This window comes from Aedes albopictus, chromosome 2, assembly GCF_035046485.1.
Source record: "Aedes albopictus strain Foshan chromosome 2, AalbF5, whole genome shotgun sequence".
Classification (NCBI taxonomy): Eukaryota; Metazoa; Arthropoda; class Insecta; order Diptera; family Culicidae; genus Aedes; species Aedes albopictus.
Window position 1 is genome coordinate 179552748 of NC_085137.1, and position 14613 is coordinate 179567360.

The window sequence follows — 14613 nt, forward strand, 5'->3', positions numbered from 1 at the left end:
TTAGGCAAGCTGCCAGAATAAAACCGAGCATTATTGGTCGGTGCTTACACAGATAGGAATTAGATGAAAACCCTGTGTCCTTCAACCATTATCTAAATTGTAGGCCCATGTGATTGAAAGCTTCCATTTGGGTAGAAACCAAATGAAGCTGCCTATATTTTGCCATTCTATCATATTTTTGTTAACACTCTTCTTTGAAATCTAGACCTGAGCTCCATATGCAGTTTTTTTTTCCAAATCCACAAAAATAAATTCCATCAAATAAACCTCAAACATTTTTTTCTCCTCCCATCCGCAGGCAGCCATCGAGGATTCGCTGCAGACGATCCATGACATTGCCACGGAAAATTTGGGCACGCTCTGCCTGACAAAGCTGTTCCGGCCGCTGCAAATCACCTTGAACCCGGAACGCTACACAGGTGCACGGCAGAAGGCTGACCTAGCTGCGGTGGTGCTCCAGGACGTCGGAGTTGCCCGTCACAACGGTAAGAGCTCATCATCGATAGGCAAATGTTGTGTGTGTGTGTTTGTGTGCGTTCGTGTATCACCTGGCTGGCGCATTTTTAGACGCGGAGGCGGTATAGATTGCTTCTCGGAAGGAACTCTACGTAGAAACCGACATCGCAGAGGATAACGACGGCCATGGGGCAAACCATTCCAGACAGTAGCCCATTCCGGGAAGCAGCTACTGTGCCTGGAGGCATATGATAATTTTAGCTTATCTGAAGTGGGTTTTCTCTCTATTGGATTAAAATACCCAATCCAAAAGTTGCATGATGAAGCAGAGGGTGACATATCCATAAATGACGAAACATTTTTGGGATTTTTTCCTCGCATACAGCAATTTGCAAAACATACCATAATACCGTTTCGTGATATTCGAATGACCCCAGAAAAAAAGGAAATATAGAAGCAATCTACAGCTCGCTTGACTTCAGCCGCAAACTTTCAAAAAATAACCACCGCCATCGACCGGAAACATGAAACCATCGCCATCGGCGGCGGAGGCAGGTGGAATTGCAAATGAGAATAGTAATTGAATTTTTCCAACTCTTTTGTCGCCTCGTCTGCGGTTATTGGGACGAGATGCGAGATGAAACGTGGCCCGAATACGTTTAAGCGCTGGCTAGTCCAATAGGTGGATTCGAAATGGAATGGTTTCGGTCTCACTTTGATACATAATAGCAAAAGGTCTGTCGAATTCTATTGGGTTATTTGAATATGATATACAGTCGAGACTCTTATAAGATCACTGGTCGGGGGGCGCAATAGGAATCCGCTTAATAGAAGACTAAGAGCTTATGGGATTTCGGCATTTTGGGGGTGTGGCCTATTATCTCGGGTGTGTTAAGAGTTAACGCAATACTTTCTTCGGCAAAGTTTTAGGGCTTGATAAGATCTACCATTTAGAACTTTGGTTCATATGATTAGTTGGCAATTTGGCCGCTAGAGGGACCATCAACAATTTGATGCTAAATTGCACTACAGGAACCATATCAGGTTGTCAAGCAAACGTTACGATAAGCGACAGCTCAAGACCCTGATAATTTGGAAGGATAGTGCCTTCGGGAAAGTTGTTGGGTACGCCAATAACTTATTGACGATGAGTTGCGAAGTTTGAAATTCCTCCACTGGGCGGCGCTAGTGACCAAGTAAATTTTCAAAACCTCATATCTCAGAATCCCGATAACTTAGGAAGATGGTGTCTTCGGCAAAGTTGATTAGTATGACATAACCATACATAAAAATAAACACTTGTTTCGCAATTCTGCCACTAGGTGGCGCTAATGAACATGCAAATTTTAGAAATCTCATAGCTCAGAATCCTGATAACTTAGAAAATTGGTGTCTTCGGCAAAGTTGATCAGTATGACACAAACTTACATAAAAATAAACACTTGTTTCAAAATTCTGCCACTAGCAGGCGCTAGTGAACTTGCAAATTTTAGAAATCTCATAGCTCAGAATTCTGATAACTTAGGAAGTTGGTGTTTTCGGCAAAGTTGATCAGTATGACATAAACATACATAAAAATAAACATTTGTTTCGCAATTCTGCCACTAGGCGGCGTTTACCGGGTTTTTTGTCTTTTTCCAACAATTTTGGCGGTTTTTCGGCTTGGCAAAACTAGTGTAGCTCCCCCCCCCGATAACTTAGAAAGTTGGTGTCTTTGGAAAAGTTGATCAGTATGACATAAACTTACATAAAAATAAACATTTGTTTCGCAATTCTGCCACTAGGCGGCTTTTACCGGGTTTTTTCATCTTTTACCGACTATTTTGGCGGTTTTTCGGCTTGGCAAAACTTGTGTCGCTCCCCCCGATAACTTAGAAAGTTGGTGTCTTTGGAAAAGTTGATCAGAATGACATAAACTTACATAAAAATAAACACTTGTTTCGCAATTCTGCCACTAGGCGGCGCTAGTGAACATGCAAATTTTAGATATATCATAGCTCAGAATCCTGGTAACTTAGAAAGTTGGTGTATTCGGCAAAGTTGATCAGTATGACTTAGACTTGCACAAAATGGGAAACTTGTGTCAGAGTTTTGCCTCTAGGTGGCACCAGTAATCACGCAAATTTTGAAAATCTCATAGCTTAGAATTCTGCAATCTTGGAGAGACTGTATTCTTCATTGATGAGATACCTGGTTTGAAATTCTGCCCCTGGGCAGCATGCATATTTTATTAGTTGTATACCTTGATGTCAGTCGGACTCGAAAGGAATCCTCCGTGGAATTTGTTAGAGTATGCCAGCTGAAACTACTAGACGAATCAAAAGAATTAAAAAAATAAAGAATTGCGAAACAATTGTTTATTTTTATGTAAGTTTATGTCATTCTGATCAACTTTGCCAAAGACACCATCTTTCTAAGTTATCGGGGGGGAGCGACACTAGTTTTGCTGAGCCGAAAACCCCCCAAAAAAGTCGAAAAAATACGAAAAAAAGCAGTAAACGCCACCTAGTGGCAGAATTTTGAAACAAGTGTTTATTTTTATGTAAGTTTATATCATACTGATCAACTTTGCCGAAGACACCAACTTCCTAAGTTATCGAGATTCTGAGATATGAGGTTTTGAAAATTTACTTGTTCACTAGTGCCGCCCAGTGGAGGAATTTCGAACTTCACAACTCATCGTCAATAAGTTATTGGCGTACCCAACAACTTTCCCGAAGACAAATTATCAGGGTGTTGAGCTGTCGCATATCGTAACGTTTGCTTGACAACCTGATATGGTTCCTGTAGTACAATTTAACATCGAATTGTTGATGGTCCCTCTAGCGGCCAAATTGCTAACTGATCATATGAACCAAAGTTCTAAATGATAGATCTTATCAAGCCCTAAAACTTTGCCGAAGAAAGTATTGCGTTAACTCTTAACACACCCGAGATAATAGGCCACATTGCCACATTCCCAAAATGCCGAAATCCCATAAGCTCTTAGTCTCCTATAATGCTCACCCCTGTCTAGAAGGAGTTCGTTTAATAGGAGTCCGTTTAATAGGAATTCGTTTAGTAAGAGACTCGACTGTATATAGAAGGGCTATATGTGCACTCCAAAAATGACTTTTTGATAGAAGGCCTGGAGGGTCGAGTTACATACACCAATCAACTCAACTCGACAAATACGTAGGTATGTGTGTCTGTATGTGTATGTGCAAGAAAACTCACATCACTTTTTGACAGTAAACCTCAGCCGACTCCAATGAGAATATCACTCAATGATTGAGCTTCCGAAGGATTCGGGAGACCATACCGGTGAACGGAGTTGGTGGTTCGTGTTCAGTTGATAAACAAACTGTATTAGCAATAGTTCTGTCATGCAACTAGTCGTACGTGACAGGGGAAGTTATATTTCTGGTTCTACCGAAGAGTACATCGATACGTCTACCGCAGCAATACATCGATACGTCATTGTTGAATCTGCCATCAGGAGTATGCCTGGGGGCTGTTCATAAACCACGTAGACCAAAATTTGAGCATCTCAGAACCCCCCCCCCCCTCCCCCCTTGTGGACTTTTTTCCATACAAAAGTTTTGAAGTTTGTATGAAGCGTAGACTTTTGTCAGACCGCCCCCCCCCCCCCAAGTCTACGTGGTTTATGAATAGCCCCCTGGCGGATTCCGGCTTCAATAAACCTGGTTCGATCGATATGATTCTGGGAGTATCTGTCTTCTGCAAGTTGCTACTGAGTGAGCAGGTGAAAATCTCCAGGTCAGATTCGATTCTCCACAATACGGAGCTAGGATGGATCGTCGCTAGAGAGCTACCGAAAACAACTATCGTGAGCTACAGTGCAGCAACTTCATCGTCGGTAAAACCGACAGAGGTTTTTGAGGAGCTGGCGAAGTTTTGGGAATTAAAAGCTTGCAACACGAAGAGCTGTTTGTCCATCGTGGAGTTTGCCTGCGAAACTATCTTCGAGGAGTCAATTAGCAGAGATCCGGATGGGAAGTTCCTCCGAGTGCAGCTATCAAAGCAGAAACACATGCTGAAAAAATTAGGAAACTCGAGGGCAATAGCTAGGAAATGCTATTTGTCAATGGAGAAGCGAATAGATGCCAACCCAGAACTAAAGAATATGTACGACATTTGTGCATGAGTATTTTCAGAACGGACATATGAAGGAGATAAAGGCGTAAAAGGAAGAACCAGGTCTAGAGTATTACATTCCTCATCATGCTGTCCTGAAGCCGGACAGCACGACAACTAAGCTTAGAGTTGTTTCGATGCATCCTGTCCTACGAATACGGGCGTGGCCCTCAACGATGTGGGCCTGTTGTTCAGGATGATTTGCGGAGCATCCTTCAACGTTTTTGACTTTTTGTGAAATTTTGTTCAAAAATGGTTTCTGCAAAAACGAAAAACATTTTACACTACAATAAAATTCAGAAGATACTCTATATGTGTACGAAAACCGATTTTGAAAATATTGCTTCGTTATTTAATAAAAAACCAAAAACCAAAAAGTGAGGAAATGCTCCAGTTTCGCCTTAAGTACGCTGTTATATGAGATGCAGAAAAAATGTACCGAATGGTATGGCAGCAAGCGTCCGACCAACTTCTGGAGAGATTCTTCAGAGGAGTCAATGCGGACGTACAAGCTCACTACCGTTACGTACTACCTTCCATCCTCTGCATCATACCTCGCTACTCGCTGTTTAAATCAATAAGTCGAACTAGGTGCAGAACGTTATTCAGTTGCTGCAGCGGTAGTCAAGAAGACCTTTTACGTGGATGATATGCTAGCGGGCTTCCACACTGTTGAAGAAGGGAAACTAGTTTTCAAGGACGTTCGAGAACTTCTGCAAGGATCAGGTTTCGATCTGATGAAGTGGAACAGCAGTAATCCGGAAATTTTATCGGAAATCCCTCCTCAACTATGGGATGATCGTGAAGTTCTTGATCTGGATGAGAAGGCGACGGTGAAGACGTTGGGTCTGATTTGGGAGCCAGCTACGGATACGTAGTGGATCATGGTTCCCAGCTGGAGGCTTGAAGGGTCAGTAACGCATCGAATCGTTCTCTCAGAGGTCGCACGCTTTTCGATCCATATGGGCTAGTGGGTCCAATGATAGTTCAAGGACAGCTATTTCCGCAACTTTGGCAAGCAAAGATGAGCTTTAAAGTGGCTACCTCCAGTCACGATGGCTAGAGTTAAGGAGAAAGCTCAGCGAGTCTGATGCAGTCTCTGTATCCAGGTGGATTGCATTGGGAAAAGACGTGATCTCTGCGATCACGTGATCTTCCAATACTATTCGCTGGAGGAATTATTCCAGAAATTCTTGAAATAATTAAAAAAAACATCAGGTAATCCTGGAGAAGTCCTTGGGTACAACCCTAAAAAGATGATTGAAGGATTAATGACATTTCCGAAAGAAGTCTTGAATGAATTTTTGAAGAGAACCTGAGAGGAATTTCTGTAGAAATCATTTGAGGAATTCCTGGAGCAATCCCTGGAAAATTTCCTGGATAAATCCCTTAAGAAATACCTGGATGAATCCCTGGAGCAATTCCTACAGGAATGCCTGGTGGAAATCCTGTAGAATCCCGGATGGAATTCCCGGAGCAATTCCTGGAAGAATTTCTGAAAGTCTACCTGGTGGAATTCCTGTATAAATTATGGGGGGGAATACCTAGAGAAATGCCCGAAGATATTTCATGAGGATATTCTAGAAGAAATTCTAGATGAATTTCTGGAGGATTCCTTGGAGAATATTCTGGAGAAATTCCTGGAGGATTTCTGAGAGAAATCTCTAGAAAAATTTCAGAAGAAATCTCTTGAGGAAACCTTTGAGAAACTTCAGAAGGAATCCTTGGAGGAATTCTTGGAGAAATCCCTGAAGCAATTCCTGGGAAAGTCTTTAGAGAGAATCCTGGAAAATCTTCAAAACAAATTCCTGGCGTAATTCCTGAAAGAATTCTTGAATGAGACCCAGCACGAATTCCAAAAGGAATTCCTGGAGAAATCTCCAGAGGAATTCTGGGAGGAATTGCTGGAAAAATATCTGAAAAAAAAATCCCTAGAGAAATTCCAGGAGAAATTCCTGCCAGAACCCTTGGAGGAATTTCTGGAGGATTCCCTAGAAGAATCTCTGGGAATATCCCAGACGAAATTCGTGGAGAAATCCCTGGAATAATCCCTGAAGCAATTCCTGGAGAATCTCTGGAGGAATTCCTGGAGGAATGTCTGGAGGAATCCCTGAAAAATTCCTGATAGTATTCCTGGCGAATTTCATGGAAGTATGTCTGAAGAAATTCCTAGAGGATTTCCTGAAGAAATTCCTGAAGGAATTGCTGACATAGTTTCTGGAGGATGTCCAGGAGCAATTTCTGGAGAAGTTTCTGGAGGAATCCCTGGATAAAATCCTAAATTGATTGATTGACTTATATTTATATGAGAGACTTTCAGCCCTTGGCTGGTTCGTCTTTTCGTAAAATCCTAAAGAAATGCCTGGAGGAATTCCTGGAGGCATTCCTGTGAAAATTGATGGAGGAACCTCTAGAGAAATTCTTGAAAGAATTACTGAATGAACTTCTGAAGAAATCTCCAGAGGAATTCTATTTCTGTTAATTTTTCTTTTTCTGAAAAAAATCCTTTAAGAAACTCCTGGAGGAATATCTAGTGGAATTTATGGAGGAATTCCTGGAGATATCCTCGAAGGAATTCCTGGAGATATCCTCGAAGGAATCCCTGGAGATATCCTCGAAGGAATTCCCGAAGGAATCCTTGGGGGAATCCTTGAAGAAATTCGTGGAGAAATTCCTGAATCAAATTATGGAGGAATGCCTGGAAGAATTCCTAGAGGTATTCCTGTGAGAATTGCTGGAGGAAGCCATGATGAAATTCCTGGAGGAATTTCTGGAGGAATTCTTGAAATAATTACTGGATACATTTCTAGAGGAATTCTGGAAGATTTCTATTTTTTTTCTATTTCTGAAAAAATCCCTTGAGAAAATTCTGAAGGAATTTGTAGCGAAATTTCTGGATGAGTCCCTGGGGGAATCCATAAAGAAATTTGTGAAGAATGCCCTGGAGGAATCTCTAGAGGAATACCTGGAGGAATTCCTGAAAAATTTGAATGTATTCCTGGAGATTTTTGGAAGAATTCCTTAGTGGATTTGATGGAAGAATTATTAGAAGAACTTCTGGAGGAATCCCTGGGGAAATCCCTGGGGTAATCCCTGGAGAAATTCGAGGATCTGAAGGGAACCTTGAAGCAATTCATAAAGGAATCTTAGGTAAAATTCCTGGAGAAATGCCTGGAGGAACCCCTGAAAAATTCCTGAAAGTATTCCTGGAAAATGTACTGCAAGAATCCATAAATTATCCCTTGAGCAGTCGCGTCTTCGACTACCTGCAAGCAATTCTTGGAGGAATCCCTGCAAGAATCCAAGGAGGAGTCCCTTTAAGAATGCCAGAAAAAATTCCTGGCAGAATGCCTAGGAGAACACCTGGTCGAATTTTCGGAGGATACCCTGAAGTAATTCCCGGAGAAATCTTTTGAGGAATTTCCTTAGGAGTCTCTGAAATAAAATCCCTTCAAGTTTTCCTTGATAAATTTCTGTAGGAATTCCTAGTGGAATTTCTAGAGGAATCTCCAGGAGCATTTTCAAAGACATCCCTGGAAAAATTCCTAGAGGAATCAACAGTCCCTGGAGGAAGTACTGAAATAATTACTGAAGGAGTTCATTGAAGAATACAAGGAGGAATTGCTGAAGGAATCCTAAGAAGAGTCCCTGGGAGGCTCTTTGGAGGAATTTTTAAAATAAGTTGTTTCAGAAAGAATCACAGAAGAAACTCCCGAGTTATGCCCTGCAGAAGTTCTTGGAGGAATCCATGGAGGAATCCCTGGAGGATATCGTAGAGGAATGCCTGTAGGGATTAACGGAGGAATCTCTAGAAATACTCCTGGAGGAATCTCTAGAAAAATTCCTGGAGGAATATCTGGGGGAATATCTAGAGGCATTTTTGAAGGAATTCCTGGAATAATTCCTGGAGCAATCTCAGAAGAAACTCGTGGAGAAATCCCCTGAAGAATTTCTGTTGACATTCCTTTGGCAACCCCTGGAGAAATTCCTGGAGGAACCCTCGAAAAAATCACTGGAACAATCACTGGAGGAACCTCTATAGATATCCGAGGTGAAATTCCCGGAGGAATATCTATTGAAACCCATAGAGGATTTCAGAAGAATTCTCTGAAGGAAGCTATGGACAAATTCCAGGAGGAATTCGTCGATGCATCCTTTCAGAAGTATTTGCGAAAATTTCTGAAGAAATTATGGGAGGAATTCTTGGAGCATTTCTTGTAACAAAGCTCGAAATAATCACTATCGGAACCTTGCTAGATGCCCATGGGAGAATTCAAGGAAAAACTCCTGGAGAAGTCCCTTGTGGAATTTCTGAAAGAGTCCCTGAAGAAGCCCATCTCTACGAACCCGTCGATTCAAACACGGATTCGGATTATTGTAAAATGCTGGATTTCGTCGCACCCCTCAAGGTGGCAAGCATTCATTGGAAATCGGGTATCTGAGATACAGCATGCCACAAAAGGCGGCGTATGGAATCACGTGCCAGGAATTGAGAATCCAGATGATATTATCTCGAGAGAAGCTACGCCAGTGCAGATATAGCAAGCAGTTCTCTTTGGTGGAATGGACCAGAGTGGCTTATACAGGATATCGGATGCTGGCCGAAGAATACGCAAGTTCCAGATAAACATTTCGACTCGGTGACTCTGGAAGAAAGACCGCTCCCAAACAATAATTTGAGAAATAGTTTAAGATAACCATGCTATATATGAGTCTCTTATCAAGACCTATGTACCCTGAAAATATCCAAACCCTGTTAACAAACACCCTGTAGTTCTTAGAAATCAATACCCTATTAATGAAAAAAAAAAAGCAATGTAGAAAACAGAGAGCATAAATAACTAATAAGCTTTATGTGGAGCGCCTTTTAAAAATGTGTGTATGATTAAAACAAATTTGGGCTTTGGATTCATGGTTTGATAAAATGATTGAAGAATCCTGAAGAAATATTCTAAATTCCCATAAGCGAGAAAAGTTTCCACTTCACAATGAGTTATTAGGGTAGTGGACATATTTTGGCCCGGGACATGTATTGTGGCCCACTTTGGGAGTTTTATTACATTTATCATATAATCTCTACAAAATCTTGGCAAATTATTATTGGAACTTCCAATAAAAATTTGCCAACATTTTGCAGAGTTGGCATGATACATACATACATACATACATTTATTTGTTCCACATCATTACGACAAGACATAATCAACAATAGTACGCCACAATACTCGGTTTGTGGCTGCCGCTCTCCATCCTCGGTCACGCCCAATGCTCGCCAAGTCACGCTCCACCTGGTCCGCCCATCGTGCTCTCTGCGCTCCACGCCTTCTTGTGCCAACCGGATCCGTTGCAAACACCAGCTTTGCAGGGTTGTTGTCCGGCATTCTTGCAACATGCCCTGCCCACCGTATCCTTCCGGCTTTGGCCACCTTCTGGATGCTGGGTTCGCCGTAAAGTGCAGCGAGCTCGTGGTTCATCCTTCTCCGCCACACACCGTTCTCCTGCACACCGCCGAAGATCGTTCTTAGCACGCGTCGCTCGAAAACTCCGAGTGCTTGTAGGTCCTCCTCGAGCATGGTCCATGTCTCGTGCCCGTAGAGGATTACCGGTCTTATTAACGTTTTGTACATGGTGCATTTGGTGCGTGGGTGAATCTTTTTCGACCGCAGTTTCTTCTGGAGCCCATAGTAGGCCCGACTTCCGCTGATGATGCGCCTCCGAATTTCACGGCTCACGTTGTTGTCAGCCGTCAGTAAGGATCCGAGGTAGACGAATTCCTCCACCACCTCGAAAGTATCCCCGTCTATCGTAACATTACTACCCAGACGGATCCGGTCGTGTTCGGTTCCGCCTACCAGCATGTACTTTGTTTTTGAGGCATTCACCACCAGTCCGACCTTTGCTGCTTCGCGTTTCAGGCGGGTGTACAGTTCTGCCACCGTTCCAAATGTTCTAGCGATAATGTCCATGTCGTCCGCAAAGCACACAAATTGACCGGATTTTGTGAAAATCGTTCCCCGGCTGTTGAGCCCGGCTCGTCGCATCACACCTTCTAGCGCGATGTTGAAGAGTAGACATGAGAGTCCATCACCTTGTCGCAGTCCCCGGCGAGATACGAATGAACTGGATAGTTCACCCGAAATCAGTCTAGTCAGCTTCCCAGGAAAGCCGTTTTCGTCCATGATTCTCCATAGCTCTGCGCGGTCGATACTATCGTATGCCGCTTTGAAGTCGATGAACAGGTGGTGCGTTGGGACCTGGTATTCACGGCATTTCTGGAGGATTTGCCGTACGGTAAAGATCTGGTCCGTTGTCGACCGGCCGTCGATGAAGCCGGCTTGATAACTTCCCACGAACTCATTTGTTTTAGGTGACAGACGACGGAAGATGATCTGGGATAGCACTTTGTAGGCAGCATTCAAAATAATGATCGCCCTGAAGTTCTCACATTCCAAATGGTCGCCTTTCTTGTGAATGGGGCAGATTACCCCTTCCTTCCACTCCTCCGGTAGCTGTTCGGTTTCCCAGATCCTGACTATCAGCCGATGCAGACAGGTGGCCAACTTTTCTGGGCCCATCTTGATGAGTTCAGCTGCGATACCATCCTTACCAGCTGCTTTGTTGGTTTTGAGCTGGTGAATGGCATCCTTAACTTCCCTCAGCGTGGGAGTTGGTTCATTTCCGTCCTCCGCTGCATTGGCGTCGTCATTTCCTCCGTTGCCGTGGGCTCCCGTGCCTACGCTCTCCACGCCGTTCAGGTGCTGATCGAAGTGCTGCTTCCACCTTTCGATCACCTCACGTCCGTCCGTCAAGAGGCCTCCGTCTTTATCCCTGCATATTTCGGCTCGCGGCACGAAGCCGTTGCGGGATGCGTTGAGTTTCTGATAGAACTTCCGTGTTGGCATGATAAATGTATTAAAATTAACAAGGTGGGCCAAAATACGTCCACTACCCTAGTTGTAATCAACATCAAATGTTTATAAGCATGAAGCGTCTCACAACAGAAATGACGCACACTCAACTAACATATAATCTTCAATTTGTTGGATCGATGTTGTCGTTAATAAATATCATCACCCCCCATTAGCCATAACATGAGCTTAGAAAGGTCGCATGGCAAAATTAATTGTGAGAAATATCGACCCAGACGTACCTACCCCATGCATCGTGGTATCCTTTCTAGCGAGAAAATATCGCGCGTTCTAGATACGATGATGACGAGGCAAGTCTAGCGGAGAAGAGCCTTTCTCAAGTGTAAACACATAACATCATACACGGCAAGCAAAGTTGAATGCCTCAAATCATTGCAAAGTATGTACTTGAGAGGGGCTTAACTGAATATGATTACCGGAGAGCGGTGGAGTGAGAGAGTGCTTCTGCGAAAATGATGTCAATAAATATGAGTATTATAGTCGTTGTGTTTTATGATTTCTTTATTTGGCGATGTGATTGAATTACTGTTAAACGAACGAACTTTACATTCAACAGGTTTGCTGGACGCCTTGGCGAAAGGGCTGCTCTCGGACGTTCATGTGACGAGTGCACGAATTCTTTCGATAAATATCTCCGACGGTATGGTGACCAACTCCGTGTGGTGGAACAAACCCACCTCCGCCATGGGTGGACCGATTCGGATAGAGGAAGAAGGAATTGCCGTGGGAAGGATCCCCGATCCTAACTATCCTTGGTAAGTTGCGCGATGGACGTGGTCTATTATCTTCAGAGTTTTTTTCTTTTTTCTTTTTGAATACAGGTTCGAGGACGAATCATCTTCACCGGGGTTGCGATCTCCCAAGTTCGCTCCCTCGCCGCTTAACATATCTTTCAAGGGTTGGTGGACGTACCCTTATTATTCCTGTAGTCACAAAGGGTGGATTCTATCGTACAGTGTTGCCATACCTCCGATGGGGCGACATGGGTAAGTTGTCCAGCATGAATCTAAACCGCCGTAATACCAACACATTTTATATTTCACAGGTTACGGGGATTCCTCAGCATCGACATCGACATCTCGGACCTGCAGGTCAACCAGTGCAACAACCCGAACAAGCTGGAAATCATGAGCTACAATCAACACCTCAGACAATACTATCCCTTCGTGCGGAACTCCAAGCCCACCGAAGAGGAGCAATACAGCCAGATCGAAGCGTTTCATGGGTCGCACAAGTGTCACGTTCACAGTATGCGCTGCGTGTACCGGCCGGTGGTGACAAACGTGGCAACGGCAGTCAATTTAAACTACAATCACTATAGCAACACTAGTAGTTACACAAACGGTAGCAGCGGTGGTGGATCGGCCATCATCAGCAAGAATCTGCGGGTCATCAACGGGTGGAAACGGGGGGCGTACGAGTGCAAGTGCAGGGATGGCTTCTACTCCGGTCCACATCCGCAGGGCTTCAACGGAAGCATTATGGAGGTGGCTTATCAGGAGTACCGGGACAACGTTAGTAGCTTCTTCATGGATTCGTTCATCTGCTTGCGATGTGCGCCGGGCTGCGCATTCTGTACCGGGCCGGAACCCTGCTTGGCCAGCTATAACTGGGTTTTTCGGTAAGTATAAATGTTGGTGTTGTTATGTGTTTTACATCTGGGTCTTCGGTGGTTGATGTTTTGGCTGTTTTTCCTATTAATAATCCTAGACAACTCCTGGGGGTGTAAGCTGCAGATAGACTAATAATCTATTTATGTGCATCATACACTTCAATGAGAGAAACTAGCTGTTTCATATGATGACAGAATAATGAAATGAGTTTCTTACTAAATTCATTAGACCTATCATGATACTTTTTTACAAAATGTTTATATCAGTTTTAACTAATTCTGGCAGCAACAAAAAAACTGACGAGTTATATCACCGTTCAGTAAAAAAAAATGTGAGTCAGATTATGTTAAAACGTGTATCATAACATGTGCTTCCGACTACCCTAATAAGGCTGTCATATGCAAGCTAGGCGAAGACTGGCGCTCGAGCCTAGCTATTTAGCACTGTAGTTGGAGGAAATGCCAATGCAGAACCCGTAGCTTCCGGCAAGGTAAGCCCAGCTCCCTGGGTTAGTGGGTTGGTGTCAGGCCCTACGAGCCAGCCGTAAAAAAGACTATTTAGGACCGGAAAATCAACAAGAGAAGAATGCGAACCGATACCAATAATGGCGACGGCCACAGCGACGAAAAGGGACTTGCGATTGGAAGCTCGGTACGTGGAACTGCAGATCTCTCAACTTCATCGGGAGCACCCGCATACTCGCCGATCTACTAAAGGACCGCGGGTTCGGCATCGTAGCGCTGCAGGAGGTGTGTTGAACAGGATCCATGGTGCGATCGTTTAGAGGTAATCATACCATAGCTGCGGCAACACACGTGAGCTGGGAACAACTTTTATAGTGATGGGCAACATGCAGAGGCACGTGATCGGTTTGTGGCCGATCGACGAAAGAATGTGCAGGTTGAGGATCAAGGGCCGGTTCTTCAACATTAGCATAATAAACGTGCGCAGCCCTCACTCTGGAAGCACTGATGATGACAAAGACGCATTTTACGCGCAGCTCGAACGCGAGTACGATCGCTGCCCAAACTACAACGTCAAGATCATCATAGGGACCCTAAACCTTGATCTTAACGCTTAGGTAGGCCAGGAGGAACAATTCAGACCGACGATTGGAAAGTTCAGCGCCCACCAGCTGACGAACGAAAATGGCCTACGCCTCATCGATTTCGCAGCCTCCAAGAACATGGCCATTCGTAGCACCTTCTTCCAGCACAGCCTCCCGTATCGTTACACCTGGAGATCACCACAACAAACGTAATCGCATATCGACCACGTTCTGATTGATGGACGACACTTCTCCGACATTATCGACGTCAGGACCTATCGTGGCGCTAATATCGACTCTGATCACTACCTGGTGTTGGTTAAACTGCGCCCAAAACTCTTCGTTATTAGCAATGTACATTACCGGCGACCGCCCCGGTACGATCTAGAGCGACTGAAGCAACCGGATGTCGCCACCGCATAAGCGCAGA

The 14613-nt window shown here is 44.0% G+C and overlaps 1 protein-coding gene across 1 annotated transcript in view; it reads left to right on the forward strand.

The window, feature by feature from the left end:
• LOC109397539 (probable G-protein coupled receptor CG31760) overlaps positions 1-14613 on the forward strand; it is a 128817-nt gene that overhangs the window by 39026 nt on the left and 75178 nt on the right. The window contains exons 2-5 of the mRNA XM_029858815.2: positions 299-485; positions 12079-12277; positions 12344-12508; positions 12568-13143. Of these exons, the coding sequence (XP_029714675.2) occupies positions 299-485; positions 12079-12277; positions 12344-12508; positions 12568-13143 (1127 nt within the window). The remainder of the gene's footprint in view (positions 1-298; positions 486-12078; positions 12278-12343; positions 12509-12567; positions 13144-14613) is intronic.